This window comes from Mandrillus leucophaeus, unplaced genomic scaffold (genome assembly GCF_000951045.1).
Source record: "Mandrillus leucophaeus isolate KB7577 unplaced genomic scaffold, Mleu.le_1.0 Scaffold762, whole genome shotgun sequence".
Lineage (NCBI taxonomy): Eukaryota > Metazoa > Chordata > Mammalia > Primates > Cercopithecidae > Mandrillus > Mandrillus leucophaeus.
In genome coordinates, this window is record NW_012108275.1 from 378,698 (window position 1) to 402,269 (window position 23,572).

The window sequence follows — 23,572 nt, forward strand, 5'->3', positions numbered from 1 at the left end:
GAGTGGGCCTAATGGGACTCAGTTTGTTCCATCACTGACTTTGGAAGCTAAAATACGTATACGTAATTACTGAATAAACTGTTTATTGTTGTTGTTGTTGTTGTTGTTTTGGTTTTTTTTTTAAGACGGAGTCTCACTCTGTCGCCCAGGTTGGAGTGCAGTGACAGGATCTCGACTCACTGCAAGCTCTGCCTCCCAGGTTCACGCCATCCTCCTGCCTTAACCTCCTGTTGTTTTTTTGTTTGTTTGTTTTTTTGAAAAAAAAGGAGGGCCAGGAGCGGTGGCTCACACCTATAATCCCAGCACTTAGGAGGCCGAGGCGGGCAGATCATGAGGTCAAGAGCTCGAGACCATCCTGGCTAACACGGTGAAACCCTGTCTCTACTAAAAATACAAAAAATTAGCTGGGCGTGGTGGCGGGAGGCTGAGGCAGGAGAATGGCATGAACCCAGGAGGCGGAGCTTGCAGTGAGCCGAGATGGCGCCACTGCACTCCAGTCTGGGCGACACAGCGAGACTCCGTCTCAAAAAAAAAAAAAAAAAAAAGTAAAGGGGAGAAATTCAATGTTTTCATGTATTCCTGTATTTAGCCTGAGTTGGGTTTGGTTTGGTTAGACAGGATCCAGTACATAATAGCCTAATTTGGTGGTGCCTGATCGTGTATTTTGCTCTAAGGTGGCCTACATTGCAGGAATCAGAATCCCGCTTTATTGAATGCCACCAGGAAAATACAAGAGGAAGAAAACACAGAGTGAAAGGTAGCAAGCTTCTAATGGGAAGGGGGGTGGAGTAGATAGAACAAAAAGAAACCATTATTTAATAAGCCAAAGTTTGCATGTGCATGCTGTGTTTGTGAAGAATAACCCTGTGGTTACTTAGAGTTGATTTTAAGAAGTGGCAGTTGAGGCTCAGAGAGGTTTTGCAAATGACCCAAGGTCACACAGCTGGTGTCAGAGCCAAAATTCTAATACAAGACCTGTCTGATGCAAAAGCTGTGTCCTCTCCACTTCACCATATGGTCTCTCTCAAGGGAAGGTCGGTGTTTTAGCCATGTCCCGCCCCCGTGCGTGTCCCTCCCCCACATCTTCCTAGGGCAAATTAGACATCCCTCCTCCCCATTTTCCTTCTCTGCACCTCATAGCAGGAGAAGCACAATTATAGTACTGTGAACCCAAATGCAATTCACACAATGCTGGCTGGCTGATCACTTCTGAGGAGCCTGGCATGTGCCTGGGATGCAGGGCTTTCACACTGCTGCGGTGGCAGCCCCAGAGCCAGGCTGGCCAGCCTGATTTACCACAATTAGCAGTAACGCTTGTGTGCTTGTACATGTAAATATCAGCCTCCCACTGACAATCCACTCAGCAAACTTCAAAGGAGACCTCCAGAGCCAGCTTGATGTCGTGGGTTTTATCACATTTAGATCCCGTATTTCTTTGGCAAGTCTTGCCAATGATGCATCTTTAAAGCATTCTCAAGCTTAAAAGAAGGGCTCACTGCTTTTCCTGCAAAACTTCTGAGGAGTGTTTTTCCCCAGCCAGACCCCACCAGATTTCCTTGTGTGCATCCAGACATGGTGGACCCACTGCCAGGGAAGATTATTTACTGACATAGAAAGTGGGCAATGAAAACAGGCCCTCTGAGCAAGCCATCGGGAGGCAAATACTTAGAATCAACATGTGTTTGCTGCTTAAGATTCCAAACTCCCTTCTCTGATAACAGTGGTTCCCTGGGTAGAAATCTAGACCTGTTTGTGAAATTTCATGTCATTACTTATCTATAACTCAGACAGTTGACTCACGAATAATGGCAGTGCTTGCCCCACAGGGAGGTAATGAAGAAAAATGGGAAAGATGGGGACTTTCCTCACCTATTAGACCTGTGTGAGGCTCTGTGGGAGTGAGTCTTGCTATTCCTGCCACTTTTTCTACTCTAAATGCTCATTCTTAATTAGTAACTGCTATTCCGGAGCTCACCTAAAAGTCAGGTGCACAAATATAAGTAATTGAAGCTACAAATTCTGCAAAACATGGCACTATAACAATCAGTGAGAATAGGCCAGGTGCAATGGCTCACTCCTGTAATTCCAGCACTTTGAGAGGCCAAGGTAGGTGAATCACTTGAGATCAGGAGTTCAAGACCAGCCTGGCCAACATGGTGAAACCCCGTCTCTACTAAAAATACAAACATTAGCCAGGCGTGGTGGCACACTCCTGTAGTCCCAGCTACTGGAAAGGCTGCGGCATGAGAATCACTTGAACCCAGGAGGCAGAGGTTGCAGTGAGCCATGATCACACCACTGCACTCCAGCCTGGGCGACAGAGCAAGACTCCATCGAAAAAAGAGAGAGAGAGAAAAAAAAAAAGAATCAGGGATAATAACCCCTTTACAGGAAAGAACAATGGATTTCATCTAAATCTTTTCTTCAATCATAATTACTTCTCTCACGCCAACTACGTGTTGAACTTCAGCCCCCATCTTCAATAATCACAGCTCAAAAAGCATTTGCCATAACTTAGAGAAGCAAACTGAGAAAGAGATCCCTGCCCTGTTGACTCTCAGGCAGGTGACTTGTGCTTTTCCCCCATCCTCTTGGCCTTCTTATGCTTTCTCTCAGAAGAAAGGATGGAAATCACATTGGACTAGCCACTGATCCCAAATCTGACACTCTGTCCAACTCTCTGAACATCAGTCTCTTCTTCTAGGAAGCACAACTAGTAAGGCCTGACTGGTTGCTTGTGCTGTGGCATTACTGTAAGGACTAAAGTACGGAGTTTAATGTAAAGTGCTTTGGTTTTCACTACTTTTTCTGCAGACTCCCAGGATATTTTAGATCAGCTCCTTCAACTTCTCCTTAACTAAGAAAGTGACGGATGCCCCAGAAGCGACATGACTTGCCCTGCACCTCCTGCCTCCTGGAGACATGGATCTGAACTGTGATTCAGCCCACATTAGCAGTCCACTCCCATGACCCTGTTACCTCCAGCCTGGTGTGGCTATAAAGACCATTCAAAGATAAGCCAATATAAACAGTCACAGAAACAGAGAAACAAATGCTTTGGCAGCTACTATCCTTTCTCTTTAACAGGGTGCCATCTCCTGCCCTTAAAACAGAAGTAAAGAGCCATTGGGCATGACTCTATAACCAAAGGCAATGTGCAAAGGTAGTGTAAACAGACAGCAGGCAATGCAAGGCTCCATTTCCAGAAGGACTAAGAGCAAGACATTCTTCTCCTAAAGCCAGAGAGCTTGCTTCTCAATCACCAATTGCACAGTGCATCCCATTGCAGAACCACTGAATATTTAATTTCACCCACCCTCACATGATTAAAGACCACAGAAGACTCTCTTACAGTCCCAAAAGTCACTGGTGACTTCAAGATTCAGATTTCCAAGACTCAGTTAATTTCAGCTCTCCTAAGTTAATTCTAACTGTGAAAATTACACATCTTCTTTTTTCTCTGCAGCAAATGTTCTACTCAGTCTCCTAACTGCAGCCCAGGCAACCCAAGTGCAGGTTTACACTGATGGAAACTTCTCCCTGTTTTCCAGCAAAGGGTGTGTTTACCAGGATCTCTGCACCCTACCAGAGCCTGCTGTCAGTATAGTGAGGGCAAATCATAACTCTGAGTTCTGACAAAAGTGAAATCTGGAAGATTAATAAGTGTTCAATTTAAGAAAATGTTAAGTAAGTTTATCCTGCATTCCCACACAAAGAGGACAACAGCAATATATTCCACAACAGTAAAGCAAAATCAGCACAATTATCCCAAGTAAACTAAATAAGAAGACTTTCCATGAACTGGGTAATCGTTAAAAGCAAGCTGATATGTGGTCACTAGCCAATTCCAATACATGCCCAGAATTAGAATACTGATCCAGATCTTTACATTAGCCATCCCTCTTATTTCTTCTGAGCAACAGCCATACATCACTGGTTGATTCTCAGGAATAAGCAGGGTCTGTCTAAATTGCAGAAGAAACTCAAAAACAACAGATGAGACTAGAATCTAATAACTGGTGTATCACAGTTTTTGAAACAACTTCTCTCTCTAGCTTCCATTTTTACCAAAGACAAATCACAGTGGGACCAATTTGTTTGCCACAAAGTTTTAATCTTATTATATTTGGCCTGATTATTTATATAAAGTGCAGCAAAAATAATTATTTGCCACATAGGCTCTTTTTAAAATTGGTTTTGATGGAACTTTAATTTATAAAGAATCTCAAATTAGGCTTCTTAAAGCCTTGAGTCAGCCACAGATTTATCTGTGCCTGAAAATGTCTGTATAAGTTGGGTGCATTCCTTTCTTCTTGATGTCCCAAGATAACTTGGGGCTCCTGGGCCTGTCAGAAAGTGACATTTTCACTTACCACAGGTCAGGAACCCCATACAGAGGCTGCATAGACAAGGAACGAGGTCAGTTTTCCCAAGTAGCTTTTATTGGCTCTGTAAGTCAACTTTGATCCCTTAAAGCAGTCTGTTTGTATCTGAAAGCACACCATTCTAGTCAAAGCCTTCAAAAAATAAGCAGTTTCTTTAATTGTGTCCTGTTACAAAAGAAAAGATTCTTACTGCACTTATGTAAATAACTGTATTGATATTAGTTAAGAATACTCCCAAATAGTTTTCAAATTCTGGAGAAATCAGATAAAAAGAAAGACATGCTCCAAATTTTGTCTACAGTAGTATACTTTATTCAATTGTTAAAAGCAGTTAATACTTTCCAAAGGAAAAGTTTTCTTGACTCTGAAAACCAAAACAGAAAGGATCAGCAATGTTTTAAGCAAAAAGTCATAAAAAGATTGTTTTGATCTTTTATTAGTTTAGTCCATGCTATTAACTCTTGTTTTGCCTGATATTGGGCCACATTCCTTATGAATATGTTAAGTTTCTATGAGAATCCTGGAAGTTTTTTTGTGTTTTCTTTTCTATTTCAATGGCACAATTTTCTTTTTCTTTTTCTTTTTTTTTCCCCTGAGATGGAATTTCCCTCTTGTCGCCCAGGCTGGAGTGCAATGGTGCGATCTTGGCTCACTGCAACCTCTGCCTCCCAGGTTCAAGCGATTCTCCTGCCTCAGCCTCCCAAGTAACTGGGATTGCAGGTGCATGACACCATGCCTGGCTGATTTTTGTATTTTTAATAGAGATGGCATTTCACCGTGCTGGCCAGGCTGGTCTCGAACTCCTGACCTCAAGTGATCTGCCTGTCTGAGTCTCCAAAATTGCTGGGATTACAGGTGTGAGCCACCATGCCTGGCTGACTTTTGTATTTTCAGTAGAGATGGCATTTCACCATGCTGGCCAGGCTGGTCTCGAACTCCTGACCTCAAGTGATCTACCTGCCTTGGCCTCCCAAAGTTCTGGGATTACAGGTGTGAGCCACCATGCCCAGCCAATGGCACAATTTTCAAAGTTATCAGAGGCTTGCATTTTAGAGTACCCATCAGAGTCCTATAGCTGATTATAAACCACCTTTTGAAAAGGATTAAAAACAAGACAACAATTGTCTGTGGGTGACAAAAGTCTTAGGACAGGCAATTAAATATGCAATTGACAAAGAAATTTGGTTACCTCTGTAGCACACAATAATGTAACATAAGAACTATAATTATGACTGATAATGTACACTAAGTCATATCAGGAGTTTTGCATAATTTTGGAACACATACCAATAACACATTTATATAAGTATAGCCCAAAGAAAGCCAAATAGTATTTTATATTTGACAGTGCTTCTTGTATGATTTTAATACATCAAATAAGCCAAATATGTCACTTTTGGATTTTAGGGGACCTGATATCTAGAAAGACTAATCAGATCAGAAAAAGACTTACTTTAGAATTTCATTTTGGAACGTTCATCAAATATAAAAGGTTTAAACAGTTGATATTACAAAATAGAATCCCAGGTCACCATAAAGCATTTATTCAACCAAAATGATAACTCAAAGATTTCAAAAAGGTAAAAACGTTTACTCATTGATATAGGGCAGACTTGGGTTTCCAAATGATCTGTCACTTTTTTTCGCCCTTATTTTTCCTATAGTTTATTTAAAAATCAAACAAAAATCTTTCATTATCTTGTAATATTACATGAAAATCTTATTCAAGAGAGAAAGCCAAATTTCACCTTTGCATTAGTGTACTATTAATATTAAACCCAATTCTTAATAAAACTTTATAGACAAATCTTCCCAATCTTAATCAGTTTGACCATAAGGTAAGATTCTCATAAACCTTTTATAATCCTTTACAATTTTCTGTTACAGAGCAGATCAGTGCTCTAGAAAACTCTGCCATGCTTTTTAATCCTAATGTTTAACTTACAAAAATAATAATAATAATATCCCTTTAACTTTAGCCAATGTTTACACACAGAATTTCTTTTACAATGTTAATCTTTCATATACCTTTCACAACTTGCTCATACTTCAGCTTTTTCCTATTCAACTTAAAACAATCCTTTAATCCACTAAAGTAAGCAAAACAAAAACAAAAACAAAACAAAAAACTGTACTCCCATGCCTTCCTATAATCTTTTACCAAAAACACATTTTACTTTCCTTACATATCTTGTATGTAAAACTGTTTCTCTGGTAATCTCAGGTACATATGTTACAGTGTTAACTCTTAGTAACTTTTAGTTTTGATTAAAAACCTGACATGGTTAACTCCACATGTCCCCAGGCCTTACCTAGCATCTAATGTTCCAAAGCAGGTAAATAGAACAATTACCAAAACTCAGAGAAGCAGTTTATGTTGTTTAGTAGAAAACAGTATCAAACCTGCCTAATTTAGACCACATGTCGAAATTTTGAAGACATTTTTATTTTATCAATGATCTTTAACACTATCTTTATTTCCCAAAGATTACTAAAGTCACTTGAACTCAAAGGCTTTAAAGTTGCCATTTTTCTGACAATATATTTGATTTAAGCAGTTATTTTTCTTTAAACCAATGAATTAGAGCTCTTTTACATAAATATCACACACAGAATACATCTAAATACACAGAACACATATAAATATCCAGTAGTTGTAGGATTTTTTTTTCATTTGTCAGTTTTTAAGTTTTTCCTTCAAGCATGCAGCTTCTAGGTCCAAATAAGGAGGCACAGCTGGAAGGCCAAACAGATCTCCAAAAATCAAGAATCCCATATTTATACCAAATACTGGATCCCCCAAAATGGAACACTATGCGACCAGACAGTGCAATGCTTTCACCAAGCATTTCACTGCAAGGATGTTCCCCAAAGGCTGGTGGCCAACCTAAAGCAAATCAGCCCATCCTCCATTCACAGGTGGATGCCCAAGAGCATGCTTTTTTTCATTTAAATGTGAAAAGAAGTAAGTATTGGCCTGTAGTAATAACCACTCATGTAAGTAACTGCCATTCCTAAAAGTATACATCCTACCTAGGTAATACACACCAATGCTAAAGGTTCTCTCACAATGCAAAGTAATTTCTGATGCCCCCAAAAGTCACAAAGGTCAGGTAATGTGAGGTAAAACAGAGCAGAGCCTCTGAGGGGTCCTGTCTGCTTACAGTTTTGGGGGTTCCATGAAGAAAGCAGAGGTTTCTCCCAAAATGAGGTCTGTGACACCTTCTGTTTCCTCCCAAGGAGTCCCAGGCTGTCAGAAATTATCTTAGGTCCTCTAATATGGGCATTAAAGGGGGCAAAAAGACAGAATGGAGAAATAATTCAGACCACTGAGAAGAAAAACAAATAACAAACACACAAAAAACACTTTCTCTTAAAAAAATAAGATCCAAGAAGAAAAAAATCATAAAGCTCTTTTAAATATATATATGAATATGGAATATCCATTTTTAATTAAGCTGACTTTTAATTATAGAGGTCCTTTTAAAAAATCCTTTTAAATCCCTTAATACCAGACTTTAGCCAGGACAAATAGCCAACATCTCTGGCTTTTAAGCCTTTTTTTAAAGGTATTTTCCCCACTGAAACCAACAGGCCTTAACCAAGGTTATAACTTAACCATGGACACAAGAGGTGTCTCCAAAAAGATGACAAGCAATTTTTACAAGACCCAGCATTATCCCTAAGGTAGCTCACAGAAAAAAAAAAAAAAATTCAAATGAAAAAATCAGAAGCTGTCAGTGCAGACAAAAAGAATAAATGACAAAAGTCCCAGAAGTAGCAAACTGGAAACCTCTCATTCCCTAAGCCAGGAACTGAACCCAGGCCACCACCATGAAAGAACAAAGGCTTAGCTATTGAGCCACAGCCTGAAACAAGCACTGTATTGCTTTTCGTAAAAGGAGTCTAGGGAAGTCAGTTTTGAGCTTACAAAGGATATACTTTTTCAAGGGAAAAGGAACAGATATAAATCTGAGAGGCCTTCAAAGGAAACAGATTCTAGAATTAAAAGTCAGTATTTCTTGCAATCTTACTGAAAGCCAACCAATACTTTAAGACAAACTTGTTTTAACATAGGGCACCAAAATTTAGATAGACTATTATAAATAAATTTCCTGGCTGGGCATATGAGTTGGCTCACACCTGTAATCCCAGCACTTTGGGAGGCCGAGGTGGGTGGATCACTTGAGGTCAGGAGTTCAAGACCAGCCTGACCAACATGATGAAACCCCATCTCTACTGAAAATACAAAATTAGCCAAGCATGGTGGTGCATGCCTGTAATCCTGGCTACTCAGGAGGCTGAGACAGGAGAATCACTTGAATCCAGAAGGCGGAGGTTGCAGTGAACCAAGATCATGCCATTGCATCCAGCATGGGCAACAAGAGCAAAACTTCTTCTCAAAATAAATAAATAAATAAATTAATTAATTTCCTTTCAGTTATGGCTAATTACGTCTAAATTTTAATTAATTCTCTTTTATAAACTTTACCATGACTTACACAGGTCATCTACAACATGCTTGGACTTTCTGATTTGTCCTATATTTCCTTCTTCTCTAAACAATCAGTCATTCTACCTTAGGACAAGAATTTATCATATAAGATCCTTTCTCATAAAATTTATTTATAACCTTCCTGACCTAAAAATACATCTTCATATTCATAACTCTCCTCACATCTCTCTCCACTACTTATTGTTTTTTATTTCTTTCTACTTGTTTTTATTTTCTTTCTAAACTTGTATTTTAAACCCCACATATAAATGACATCTGAATTGGTCAAAAAGAATTTATTTTCGCTAAGAGCATATCTTCTTTGGCACATTTATACAGAGTTATATATGAATTTTTAGTAACTCTAAATTTTAGCAAACTTAAGTTACATGAGCTTGAGAAATGCTTGGACTTATTTACTTTTTTTATGAGCACTCTTTTATTTATAAGCCAATTTGGTACCCTGTAGACACAATATATAACACAATAAATGTACATACACATAAACACATCTAGACATTTATACACACACATAAACATAGATCGAATAGCTTTTATCTTTGAGCTCTAGCCATAATGTAGAAACGCAAATGCACTATTTTATAAAAGATAGCTGGACCCAAATTATTTCCCTGACAAAACTGGGACTTATCCAAATATTTAAACTTTGTTTGCTAATTTGAATTTGCTCCAATTGCCTAAAAGGCACCCTAGTGACGAGTCCTTTGGGACTCACCACTGTCCCTTTGTCTAACAAGGATCTCTACTAGACACAGAAGTTTTTCTAAGTGTAGGGAGAGTCCAATTATTTTCCCCTGCAAATTCCCACCTCCTGGAGCAAAAAATTAAATGAAGTGACAATAAGAAAATGCTTTTACAGAAAATGATAATTTTAGAGTAGAAAACAAGAAAAGGCAAGGCTAAGATTCCCCTTGGGTGGGACTCTAACCCACAATGCTAGAGGGGAATGCCAGTGCCAAACACCCTGGAGCATCCAAATGCCACAAAACCTGGAGAATCAGCTAACAAAGGTCCCCACACCAAATGCCAAAAACCCCAGAGCATCTGGGGGATGGCCAGTAGTGAACCCCAAAAGTATGAGACCTAACATAACTGGAGCTACAGAACGATGACTCTGGTGTCCCAGGGTCAACACAACAGGAGAACTCTCACAAACAAGTGTCCTGCCTTAAACAATTGCCAAATAGCCAAGGCAAAGACAACAAACATGAAATAAGCATATCAGCCCGAAGAGCAGAGAAGTCAAACAGCCAGTCATTAGAAACTAAAGACAGGCCAGGTGTAGTGGCTCATGCCTATAATCCCAGTACTTTGAGAAGCTGAGGCAGGCAGATCGTTTGAGCCCAGGAGTTCAAGACCAGTCTGGGCAGCATGGCAAAACCCTGTCTCTACAAACAATACCCACAAAATTTAGCCAGGTGTGGTGGTGCATGCCTTATAGTCCCAGCTACTCAGGAGCTGAGGTGGAAGGATCACTTGAGCCTGTGAGGTCCAGGCTGCAGTGAGCCATGACTATGCCACTGCACTCCAGCCTGGGCAATAGAGCAAGATGCTATCTCTAAAAATTAATTAATTAATTAATTAATTAATTAATTAATTTAAAAATTTAAAAAAAAAAACTAAAGAGAAAAAGTCTCAGAGAAGGGATGACAAGGTAGGTTGCAAAAGATGTGACCAGCCAGGCATGCTCCCATCTGGGGCAACCAGACAACAGGAGGCCACTATCAGGCTGCTAAGCCAGAGGCCTCACAGCCACTTTCCCATCTGCCCAAAATAAAGAACATTAGAAAGGACAAAGGAGCCAATTTGAAGGGAAAAAAATGTTAGCAAGCTGAATCTGGGCAAGGAGAGACTCACCCACTAGTGAAGCCCACACAGTGCCAATCAGTCTTAATTTAAAGTCAACGGGAGGTCACCATTGTCCCGTCATTGGTCACCAGAAAAGATGTCATAGGGTGAACCTCAAAATTGGGGTTCGACCTGGGAGGTCACAAAGGTTCTTGGCTTCATGCAGGAAGGAATTCAAGAGCAAGCCAAAGAGTAAAATAACAGCAAATATATTAAGAAAGTAAAGGAATAAAAAAGTGGCTACTCCATGGGCACCGCAACTGCATGGCTGCTTGAGTGAGTATACCTATAGTTATTTCTTGATTGTATGCTCAACAAGCAGTAGAAGATTCACGAGTTTTCCCTGAAAGGGGCAGGTAATTCCCAGGACTGAGGGTTCCTCCCCTTTTTAGACCGTACAGAGTATCTTTGGTCATTGCTATGGCATTTGTAAACTGCCATGGCACCGGTGGGAGTGTCTTTTAGCATGGCAATGCATTATAATTAGTGTATAATAAGCAGTAGGGATGACCAGAGGTCACTTTCATCACCATCTTCGTTTTGGCGGGTTTTGGCCAGCTTCTTCACTGCATCCTGGTTTTGCTGGCTTATTTATTTATTTATTTTTGAGACAGGGTATCATTCTATCACCCAGGCTGGAGTGCAGTGGCCTGATCTCAGCTCTCTGCAGCCTCCGTCCTCCCACCTCAGTCTGCACCCCCAACCACCCCTCAGACCAGTAGCTGGGACTATAGGCCTGCACCATCATGCCCAGCTCATGTTTTTAAAATTATTGTTTGTAGAGACAAGGTCTCACTATGTTGTCCAGGCTCGTCTTGAAATCCTGGGCTTAAGCAATCTTCTTGCCTTGGCCTCCCAAAGTACTGGGATTACTGGAATGAGCCATCAGACCTGGCCTGCAACCTGTTTTATTACTGGGGTCTTTATGACCTGTATCTATCAACTCCTGTTCCAACTCCTATCTCTCCTGTGACTACAAATGCCTAACCTCCTGGGAATGCAGCCCAGCAGGTCTCATCCTCTTCTTACCTAGGCCCTATTCAAGATGAAGACACTCTGGTAAGAACTCCTCTGATGCTAACTCATACAATGGAGTGAGCCTAATGGGACTCAATGTGTTCCATCATTGACTTTGGAAGCTAAAATATGTGTGCATGTGATTCCTGAGTAAACTAGTTTAAAAAAAGAGAGAGTAAGAGAGAAATTCAATGTATTCCTGTATTGCTGTGTTTATCCCTAGTTGAGTTGAGTTTGGTTGGAGAGGATCCAGAAGATAATAGCCTAAACAAAGTTTTTGGTGGTGCCTAATCATGCATTTCTCCTGTAAGGTGGCCTGCTTTGCAGAAATCAGATTTCTGCTTTATTGAATGCCACCAGGAAAATAAGAAAGGAAGAAAACACAGAGTAAAAGGTGGAAGGCTCCTAACAGGAAGAGGAGTGGGGTATGTAGAAAACAAAATAAGAGAATGAGAAACCATAATTTACTAAGCCAAAGTTTGCATGTACATGCTGTGTTTGTGAAGAATAACCCTTAGAGATTACTTAGAGTTGATTTTAAGAAGTGGCAGTTGAGGCTCAGAGAGGTTTTGCAAATGACCCAAAGTCACACAGCCAGTGACAGAGCCAGGATTCGAACAAAAGGTCTGTGTGATACAAAGGCTATGCCCTCTCCACTTCACCATATGGTCTCTCTCAAGGGAAGGTCAGTGTTTTAGCCATATCCCACCCCTGTGTGCCGCCTGCCTGACTATTTCCTAGGGCAAATTACACTTCCTCCTTCCATTTTCCTCCTTTGCTCACCATAGCAGGAGAAACACAATTACAGTGCTGTGAACCCAAATGCAATTCACACAATGCTGGCTGGCTGATGGCCTCTGAGGATGCTGACATGTGTCTGGGATGCAGGGCTTCCATACTGCTGCGGTGGCAGGCACAGTGGGCCCCAGAGCCAGACTGACCAGCCTGATTTACCACAATTAGCAGTAACGCACGCTTGTGTGTTTGTACATGTAAATACCAGCCTCCCACTGACAATCCACTCAGCAAACTTCAAAGAAGGCCTCCAGAGCCAGCTTGATGTCTTTGGTTTTATCATATTTAGATCCCATATTTCTTTGGCAAGACTTGCCAAAGATGCATCTTTAAAGCATTCTTGAGCTTAAAAGAAGGGCTCACTGCTTTTCCTGTGCAAGCTCTAAGCAGTGCTTTGCCCTCGCCAGACACTCCCAGATTTCCTTCAGTGCCTCCAGATACAGTGGACCCTCTGCCAGGAAAGATTATTTACTGACATATAAAGTGACCAATGAGGCCAGGCGTATTGGCTCACGCCTGTAATCCCAACACTTTGGAAGGCTGAGGCGGGCAGATCCCTTGAGGCCAGGAGTTCGAGACCATCCTGGCCAACAAGGTGAAATCCCATTTCTACTAAAAATTAAAAAAAAGGAGCCAGGCATGGAGGCAGGTACCTATAATGCCAGCTACTCAGGAGGCTGAGGCAGGAGAATGGCTTCAACCCAGTAGGCAGAAGTTGCAGTGAGCCAAGATCTTGCCACTGCACTCTAGCCTAGGTGACAGAGCAAGATTCCGTCTCAAAAAAAGTAGGCAATGGAAACAGGCCCTCTGAGCAAGCCATCAGGAAGCAAGAGAATAAACACGTTTGTTGCTTAAGATTCCAAACTCCCGTCTCCAATAACAGTGGTTCCCTGGGTAGAAATCTAGGCCTGTTTGCGAAGTTTCTTTTTTTTCTTTTTTAATTTTTTTTAGATAGAGTCTCGCACTGTCGCCTGGGCTGGAGTGCAGTGGCGTGATCTCAGCTCATTGCAACCTCTGCCTCCCAAGTTCAAGCGATTCTCCTGTCTCAGCCTCCCGAGTAGCTGGTATTACAGGTGCCCACCACCATGGCCAGCTAATTTATTGTATTTTTAGTACAGACAGGGTTTCACCATGTTGGCCAGGCTGGTCTCTATGGCACCCTGTTAAAGAGAAAGGATACTAGCTGCAAAAGCATTTGTTTCTCTGTTTCTGTGACTGTATATGTTGGTCTCCTTTCACCAGATGTCTGCTCTCCTTTCACCAGATATTTAACCACGGGAGAATAAAATGACATATCCTTTGGAATGTCAGCATACGAGTGTGACTCCTAATGGCACAACCTTAGGAGTAGCAGTAGCAGTTTGAGCATTCGGCTTGAGGTCACCAAGACCCTGACATAGGTGTCCTCACTCAGAAATGAGAACACCAATACCCCCCACTACCTTCCTCACAGGCCTGCTCTGATAATATGTTCACTATGTAAATGCAAAGCATTAACAATTCACCCGCCTCGGCTTCCCAAAGTGCGGGGATTACAGGCGTGAGCCACTGTGCTCAGCGTGTTTGTGAAGTTTCATGTCATTACTTATCTATAACTCAGACAGGTGACTCATGAATAATGGCAGTGCTTGCCCCACAGGGAGGTAATGAAGAAAAATGGGAAAGATGGGGACTTTCCTCACCTATCAGACCTGTAGTGAGGCTCTCTGGGAGTGAATCTGGCTGTTTTTCTACTCTAAATGCTCGTCCTTAATTAGTAACTGCTATTCCAGTGCTCATCTAAAGTCAGGTGTGCAAATATAAGTAATTGAAGCTACAAATTCTGAGAAACACGGCACTACTAAGAATCCATGAGAACAGCCCCCTTTGCAGAGAAGAACAATAGATTTCAACCAAATCTTTTCTTCAATCATGATTACTTCCCTCATGCCAACTACATGTTGAACTTCGGCCCCCATCTTCAATAATCACAGCTCAAAAAGCATTTGCCATAACTTAGAGAAACAAACTGAGAAAGAGATCCCTGCCCTGTTGACTCCAAGGCAGGTGACTTGTGCTTTTCCCCCATCCTCTTGGCCTTCTTATGCTTTCTCTCAGAAGAAAGGATGGAAATCACATTGGACTAGCCACTGATCCCAAATCTGACACTCTGTCCAACTCTCTGAGCCTCACTCTCTTCTTCTAGGAAGCACTAGTAAGGCCTGACTGGTTGCTTGCGCTGTGGCATTATTTTAAGGACTAAATTATAGAGTTTTAATTGAAAGTGCTTTAATTTTCAAAACTTTTTCTGCAGACTCCCAAGATATTTTAGATCAGCTCCTTCAACTTCTCCTTAACTAAGAAAGTGACGGATGCCCCAGAAGCGACATGACTTGCCCTGCACCTCCTGCCTCCTGGAGACATGGATCTGAACTGTGATTCAGCCCACACCAGCAGTCCACTCCCATGACCCTGTTATCTACAGCCTGGTGTAGCTATAAAGACCATTCAAAGATGAGCCAACATATACAGTCACAGAAACAGAGAAACAAATGCTTTGGCAGCTACTATCCTTTCTCTTTAACAGGGTGCCATCTCCTGCCCTTAAAACAGCACTAAAGAGCCATTGAACACGACTGTATAACCCAAGGCAGTGTAAAGAGACAGCAGGCAATGCAAGGCTCTATTTCCAGAAGGACTAAGAGCAAGACATTCTTCTCCTAAAGCCAGAGAGCTTGCTTCTCAATCACCAATTGCACAGTGCATCCCACTGCAGAACCACTGAATATTTAATTTCACCCCACCCTCACATGATTAAAGACCACAGGAGACTCTCTCATAATCCCAAAGCCACTGGTGACTTCAAGATTCAGATTTCCGAGGTTCAGCTAATTTCAGCTCTCCTAAGTTAATTCTAACTGTGAAAATTACACATCTTCCTTTTTCTACGCAGTCTCCTAACTTCAGCCCAGGCAACCCAAGTGCAGGTCTACACTGATGGAAACTTCTCCCTGTTTTCCAGCAGAGGGTGTGTTTACCAGGACCTCTGCACCCTACCAGAGCCTGTTTTGTTGTTTTGATCTCCCCGAGCTCCATCAGACATTCCAGTAACGGGAGGAGGCTGGAGTGTTTTTACACAGAAGCGTTTTATGGGACAATCTGGGCTCATAAACATGGGTGCTCTCCTTTCACCAGATATTTAACCACGGGAGAATAAAATAACATATCCTTTTGAATGTCACCAAATGGGTGTGACTCCTAATGGCACAACCTTATCTTGAGGTCACCAAGGCCCCGACATAGGTCTCCTCACTCAGAAACGGGAACACCAATACCCCCCACTACCTTCCTCACAGGCCTGCTCTGATAATATGTTCACTATGTAAATGCAAAGCATTAATAACCAAGGCGAAACACAACACAAATTTCCACGAAATAAAAATGCTGTCTTCCAGCAATTCTTGTAGCCTCACAGGAAAAGAAAATCAGTCACCTATTACGGTCCTACAGAGCAAAAAATAAATAAATAAATAAATAAATAAAACAAAAAAAAGCACCTCCTAATGCCAGTACTAGCTTGGAGTCTCCGCAAAGCCCATTCTCACAGCGGATCGCGGTAGTTCTTGCCAGCGGCCAGCAGATGGCAGTGTTGGTCGAAGGACGTGCGTTCAGGGGTTGCGACACAGACGCGTCTGCCAGGAATTCTGAGCTCCACTATCCCAAATCTTAACCTCCAGTCTCCCCCTTCCTTAGGCTGTACTTTTAGCTTTCGTGGCGACCTCAGTTGAAAGCCCGCGGGGTTTGAGCAGAAATACGAAAACTGCTGTTGAAAATGGCTAAATCTCCTCGGGACCCCAGAAGAATTCGGGGTAGGCGGACATCTCCCCATCGTCCCCATCACCATCCCCATCACTGGGAGCGAGTGCGCTGGGACAGCGGGGCTTCGGGAGCCTCCGACGACGCTGCCGGGCCAGGCCGCAGAGACTCAGCCGGACTCGCTACTCGGGTTCTGTAAAACCCACGCTCTCGACACCTCAGCATTTCCGCCCCCTCGGGGCGGGGGACCGCCTTGGCCGCGACGCCTTTCCCGGGCTGCGCTGCCCTATCTGTCCGCGCGACACCGCTGCCCCTCATAAACCAGCCTGGCGAAGGCCGCGACGGCCGCGCAGCCCGGGAACCGCGGGCGCATTAGAAACGACTGTTCCCGTTGCACAATAACGCAGGGTCGTATAATAAACAAACAGCAACAGGCCGCCCAAGGGGAAAGGGAGCTGGCGAGGGGCTGGAACGCAGAAGACGGCGCCTGTCCCCCGAGAACGCACGGGACCCATCCTCCTCCATCCTCCCCTGCTTCTCCCACATTGAACTAAAAGGACGCTCCATTCTCAATCCAAACCCAGCGACCTCGGCCCCCTCTCGTCCACCTGGCGCTTTCTGGGCCCACACAGAGCCTGCGAGGCGTCCACTGGCGGCCCGGAGGAAAGGAAAGGTGACCCAGGTTAGCCTCCGCTCCGGGCTCCCGGGGTTCCAGCGCCGCGCTCCACTGAGATCCGGGCGCCGACCGCCCGGGGCTGGGGAAAGCGGGATGCGCCCCCAGAGCCCACTAGAGGGCGCGACAGCCCCGCGAATCTTACCCGGCTCGCCGGCCCGCTAGCCCACGGCACAGGCTCCTGGTCCCCGACAGCGCTGCGGGGAGTGCTGCGCGCAGACTTCACCCGGGAGGCTCTGCGCTCGGACAGTCCAGCCCCAGCCACCGTCCGGTTTCTGACCCCGGGATCCAGAGGAACACTGCGCGGTCGGCTCGCCCTCCCGCCTCCACTACGCCCTCGGCGGCTCGGTTGTCCCGGGGTTGGTGGCGATGCCCAGCCGCTCCCGGGACCTGCGTCCGTGCGCGCCGCACTCTGTACCTCAGAGCTGCAAAGGCCGCCTCGCCCCAGGCACAAAGCTCGGCGTTTGCATTGTTTTCAACTGAGACCCGAGAGGGGGCCGGGCAGGGTGTGGGGAGAGGGGGGAGAGCGGGAAGAGAGGCTGGGCGGGTAGGGGAAAAGGGGCCGAGGGGTTTAGGGTTACAGGCGCTCGCCAGCGCCTCCTATGGGCACGAGAGCCGCCTGGCAGTGGGTAGCGGCTCACATGGAATGCTAGAGAGAGCTAGCCTGCGGCCCTCTCGGCATTTAAGAACTGTTCCTGGCCCGGCGCGGTGGCTCACGCCTGTAATCCCAGCACTTTGGGAGGCCGAGGTGGGCGGATCACCTGAGGTCAGGAGTTCGACACCAGCCTGGCCAACATGGTGATACCGTCTCTACTAAAAATACAAAAATTAGCCTGGCGTGGTGGCGGGCACCTGTAATCCCAGTTACTTGGGAGGCTGAGGCAGGAGAATCGCTTGAACCCGGGAGGCGGAGGTTGCAGTGAGCCGAGATCGCACCACTGCACTCCAGCCTGGGCGACAGAGTGAGACTCTGTCCAAAAAAAAAAAAGTGCCCTCTGGTGCCAGCTTGCCCGACACGCGCCTTAGCCGCCTCTGCCCCCTGACGAGTCCGCGCCCACCCGCGCTTGTAGCTACCCTTTCGCGGGGGCCGAGAAACTGCAGCAGGAGGCAGGGAAGAAGCCGCCCCAAGTCGGGGTTCCCATTATTCCCTCCTACAATCTACTTTTTCAGCCCATCCCGGGTTCGCTCACTGATCAGTTTAAAACAAAAGGAAATGCCGCCGAGCCACTTCAGCAAACGACAACCATCTGGCAGAAACTGAACTAGGGCGAAGTTGGGAGAAGCCATTTGCCCCGATCCTGTATCTTGCGCCCCAGGCGAGACCGAAAGATTATCTGCCGCCCCAAGGCTGATGCTGCGGGTGGACCCGGCGAGTTAGACCAGGGGGACCCTGAGACCCACACCTTTCGGTCACTGATCAGGCTTTTAGCTCTTTTCCTAGAATTGCCACTTTTCCACCAGCAACGTATAACCTGGTCGCAGCTCCCCGGAGGTCAGAGGGAATCCTTCCCTGCGGGGTCTGCAGGAAGGCGCTGGCCACCACGTCCCCAAAATGCGTCCCGCCGCTGCGCGCCGCCCACGGTCTGTCCCCAGGAGGCACAAAATGGGCCCGCCTCGGCGCCAGACGTGTTTGCAGCTGGAAAGCCCAGCCCAATGCCCCTCCCCCTGCATCCCTCCTCAGTCCGCGTCCCGAGAGGAAACTGGCCCAGGGGCGGAGAGCTGGGAGCCTGGGCTCTCCTTCAAGTCCCTCTCGATCTAACGATTTAAACAAGAGCCAGGGCACCGGGGGCTAACGACGGGTTCATTCTTGGCGTCCCCCCACTCTCGTTCCTCCTCACTCTTGTGAACGAGGTCCAGCTGCACTTGGCTCAACCCAAAACTGTGCAAGCTCCGAAGTAGGGCCTGACCTGTGCGTCAAAGCGAGGCTGCTCCGCCTCGCGCCTGTCGGGAAGGCGAGGCAGGGCCTCCTCATAGTGAGGATTGTGGAAAGGAGGAGGCCGAAGAGAGAGGGAGAAGAGGGAGGGGATGCAATTCGGCAGTGCGGGGGTCCAGATTGACCAGATTAGGGGTCGGGGGTGGGACAGCGCGGCGGCTGGTGAGGTGCGCACGCCCGTGGGACCCCTTCCTCCCCTTCTGTGGCTGCGGGATGTTTGTCGGGTGAGATGCACTGCGGAGGATTGTCGTGCCTCGTTTGCCCTGGATGCCTCTCCCTGCTCCAAAAATCTGTCTAGTTCTGGTCAGGAGCGACCGCGGCGAGGCGAGTCGGTCCAAAACATTGAGCAATTCGGCCTCGGAGCCAAAAAGCCATTTCCCACACCGCCCAGCCCGGGGCTTTTCGGACGTGGGGCGGTCGGGACCTGATAGGGGTCCCATCCATGCTTGCCTCCCACACAGGGAGATGGAGTGAGTAGCAAGTTCTTCCAGGCACTCTTTGCGCACATCCTGAGGTCTTAGCAGAACTGGGGGAGCGAAGTGCGGGACCGGCCCTCTGGCTGCAGGAGGGATGCACAACGGACAGCCGGCCTGGGCAGCAAGTCCCTCCCGACCAAGACGCGAGGCCAGGTCACCGGCAGTTCCCGCACACCTGGCCCGGCCCCGGCTCCTGGCTTCCTCCGGCAACCGGACTCGGGTGGGGCCACACTCCTTGTCGCTCCGACCTGGCCGTCACCCTCTCGGAATAGAACAGCTGATCCCACATATTCAGAGTCAAACTGACGCAGCCCGCTCCCCGAACGCAGCCGGGCGGAGTTAATCGTGTATAAACCTTGTTTCCATGGGGGTAGACAGCAGAGGAAGGAGAAGTACGCACAGACGGCTCTGAACCCGGCAGGGAGAAGAATGGAGAAAAAGGGCGACTAGAGAGGACCGAGCAGCGCTAGGCGAGCGCAGACGGCAAGTGCCGTGCACCCCCGCGCGGAGAGGGGCGCCGGGTAGGGGGTGCCCAGGGCTCAGTTGCCCGGAGGGAGAATGTGGTTTACCTCCCACCTTTCTCTTACCTGCAAACAAATTTCCCCAGTTCCAAGTGGTCCCTAACTTACTCCCAAGAAGTTCGACACTTTCCTGGAGACCTTTCCTCTCTTCCTGCCTGAGGCCAGAACTGAGCGGCAGCAGAGCCCCGGGCAATGCAGAAACGGTTCCACCGAGGAGGGGGCGCGGGGAGACGGGCGGGGGCGGGGGCCACGGCGCACAATGAGGACCCCTTGGTGTGCGGTTCGAAATTCCTCAAATCCCAGTTGCTGGAATGCGAGGCGACATCGACTTCTTCACTCAGGGCCAAATGTGTTTGTCATTATTCCAGACCGCCCGCCCGCGCCGCCGCTGTCGCCCCCGCGCTAGGGCGTGCAACCCGAGCGTACAGCCGAGCAGGCACCCGCTCTCCCTAGCACCTCACTGACCCGACAAACCCCTCCAGAGCGCCCCAAACCCTTGCCCACGCCCGCTCCCCTCTGCTTGTCCCGCAGCCGCGTCACCGCTGCGCCAAATCTGGCTCGGACTCTCACCCAGAGCAGCGCCGTCCAGTAATTACGCGCATTCGACCGGCTCCATGTGCTGCAGGCCAGCACGGAGGTCCGGTCACCAGCCGAGCCCTGCCCGCCTCCTGCGACCAGCAACCCCTTCCCGCGCCCCCCTCCGCGCTCCCCTCTCCCCACCTCCCCTGGTCCCCCAGCCGCGCTCCACACCACGGGCTGCAGCGCTGTCCCGCCAAACCGCAGGCGAGGAATGAAAACACTCATTTAAAACCTGTCGCCTTCCAGGACTCACTGCCAAGAAGAGGGCAAACACCTCTGCCTCCACCCCCAGTTCCTTGGTGTTCGGCCCAGTATTCATGAACACCACCCCCACTCCCAAAAGAAACCTCAAAAATGTAAGCCTAAACAATTTCTTTGGGAGGCCATAGGGTTGTTAGAAAAACATTGTTTTTTAAAAATAGGTCTGGAAAATGTGTGTTTAAAAAAAAATCCCTAGACTTTCTAATTCTATGGTTATCTCCCACCCACCCCCAAGTGAAGTTTATTCCGAAAAAAAAAAAAAAAATTGCTCTCTGAACACACATTTGGAATCCAACTCCATTTTTTTTTCTTGTCGCCCAAAGTTTGAAGTTACTTCGCTTTCTCCAGTCCCAGAGTCTGATCAGGGACTTCTCTTATAAACAAAAAATCATTTTTTCTTCTTCCTTACCTTCTCCTATGTTATTCCGCAATGAATGTCCCACACATGGAGTAAAGAGTGTGTCCACGGCCTCCAATGATCTCTTGTAGTCTCCTCCTCTGTTTCTCTCCCTGTAGCTCCAACAGTAACGGGCTCAAAAACCGCGTTTTGTAATTGATTCAATGTTATAGTCCATCCTTCTAAAACTAATCATTTGCTCTAAGTAAATAGCTGTCAGGAAATAAGCCCCCCCCCAACCTTGGTCTCTTCAAAATAAAAGTTTCGCTCAAACTCCCCTGCGCTCCGAATCTCCCAGTCTCCAGATTGCGCCTTCGCTTTTTGCTCTTACGCAATCAGGGGGTCCAGTCCCAACCCCCAGACTTCGACAACAACTGGGGGGCGGGGAGAAGCCGACCAGATGGGATGGGGGGGTGGAAGGGGGAGGTGTTGGTGCTCTGCCGGGAAAGCGGTTTTGTGAAACTACAAACAGCCCATCATTTCCAGAATGAGTTTGCCTCCCCATTTTGGGGTTATTTTCTTAGACTGCTATAGTTTTGTGTTCTCTTTGAAAACAAGAAAAGGAACATACAAAACTGCATTTAATACCCAGAGAGAATATAAATCTAGAATCAAGAAACGTCCCTTCTACAAACTCGGCCCAACTAGAAATCGGGCCCTCGGGAGAAATCTCCAAGCGGTTGCGCGGTTTTGAACTAAGGGTCTTTTAGGGGAAGGGCTAAGGGCTATATAGTTGCTAGTTCTTCAATGGGATTAGGCAAACTGTTGAGTCCAATATGACAACGATGGGTTTTTGTTTTGTGTGTGGGGTGGGTGTGTGTGTGTGTGTGCGCGCAAGACTGGGTGGAGTCTGAAATAGGGTACAAAGAAAAGAGGGTCTGTGTAGGTTTGGAACGTTCTCCGATAGAACGACCTTTACTCCCTTTAAGTAACTTATCTGGTCGTGCCTTTGTTTTGGGGGTTATCTGGGCGAGGTTGTCCTGGCTTCTAACTCGCATACAAAAAAGTTCAAGCTTGGGCGTTTGGGGAATCGTCCCGCCGCCTCCGCGTCGTGGGAGAGGGTGCCTTTTGATTCTCCCTCCGTTCCCTCCCGCCGAGTGGGTCGAACCCTACGAATGCTTCAGAGTTGACAGCTGAGCCCCAAACCCTGCGCCCAAGGCGCGAGGCCAGTGTCGGGAGGAAACGATCCTGCCGGCGAGGGAAAGGGGGCGCTGATGCTCCAGAAACCAGACCTGGGCAGAGTGGGGCTTCCCAGAGACAGCGGGGGATGGGAGCGCGTTCACCTTTCTCGCTCTCTGATTTCTGAATTCTCTTGTTGGGGTTGGGGGTCATCCTTCATCCTTCTCCCTCAACCCCACCCCCACACAAGCACTCTGAAAATGGCCAAGGTGGCCAGGTTGGGACTGGCACGTCCAACAGCCGTCTCCTCCTTCACCAGGAGGGTGGACACAGTGCAGTGGACAGAGGAGAGTCACAGAGAAGTACTCCAACGGGCGCGGTGCTGTGTCTAATTAGGACAGGATCTTGGGGTATCAGTCTCGGAAATAGGGCGCCTGGGGCTGCGCTGGGGGCCCCATTGCCCCAGCTCTTCTACGCGACCTGCTCTCGTGCATCTTCAGCTCGGGTGACTGCACAGCTCGCTATTACTTCCACATGTTCCTTCAGGAAATCATTGAAGGCAAATATATGAACAGCCCCTTGTTCGGAATGCTAACAGGATACCGTAATGTTTGTAGAAAATGAGCGGGACAAACGATTCCCCCCAAAAATCAGAGTGCGGAATAAAAGGCAAACGCGGCTGCTGGGCTTCTTGCTGTTAAGTTGAGAACTGGGTTTTTAGGCGAGTTGCCCCAGAGGGTAGGAGGCGAGACACAGAGCCTACCCAGAAGGACTGCTTTGTTTCGGCGACACTGCTAGCCCGGTCAAGCCAGGGTCTTCCGTCCGCAGGGCCCCAGCGCTCTCCGCCCACAAATGGTAACTTCACAGTTCATTTCAGAGCCGTTTAATGGGGCCCGAAAAGCAGCCCGGGCGGGAGTGGCTCCAGGCAGCGACTCCTCAGGAGTTTAAAGCAGAAAGCAATGGATGAGCAAGCGAGCACCCAGTTGTCCTTCTGGTAGTAATTACCTGCCTAATTTGAATGATGCCTTTGTTATGACCATTAACAAACATTTGTTAAAGGTTTCCATGTGTGACATTCTGGAAGGTTTAAAGGCCTGAGGAGCTGACTCCGGGGATAGTGCCCCGGTGGGGGGTGGCGCAAGAAAGCAAATGGTTGGGGGAAGATTTCGCGGAGAGACTGTGCAAAGAAGAGAGGTCAACATCTGCCTCCTCTGCAAAACAAAATAAACCCAGTGGTCAGGAGCAACCTCCGGACAG

The 23,572-nt window shown here is 46.8% G+C and overlaps 1 protein-coding gene across 2 annotated transcripts in view; it reads right to left on the reverse strand.

Moving 5' to 3' along the window:
- The window catches only part of PDGFRA (platelet-derived growth factor receptor, alpha polypeptide), a 62,143-nt gene extending 40,618 nt beyond the window's left edge, over positions 1-21,525 (reverse strand). Inside the window, exon 1 of one of the 2 annotated variants that reach the window (XM_011966502.1) lies at positions 21,209-21,525. Coding sequence is in view for 1 of the 2 variants with exons in the window: in XM_011966501.1 (XP_011821891.1) it covers positions 20,680-20,763 (84 nt within the window). In the remaining variant the exon portion in view is untranslated. Of the gene's footprint in view, positions 1-20,679; positions 20,776-21,208 lie in introns of those variants that run through there. The other variant, XM_011966501.1, reaches the window with a different exon arrangement.
- Positions 21,526-23,572: the final 2,047 nt, after the last annotated feature.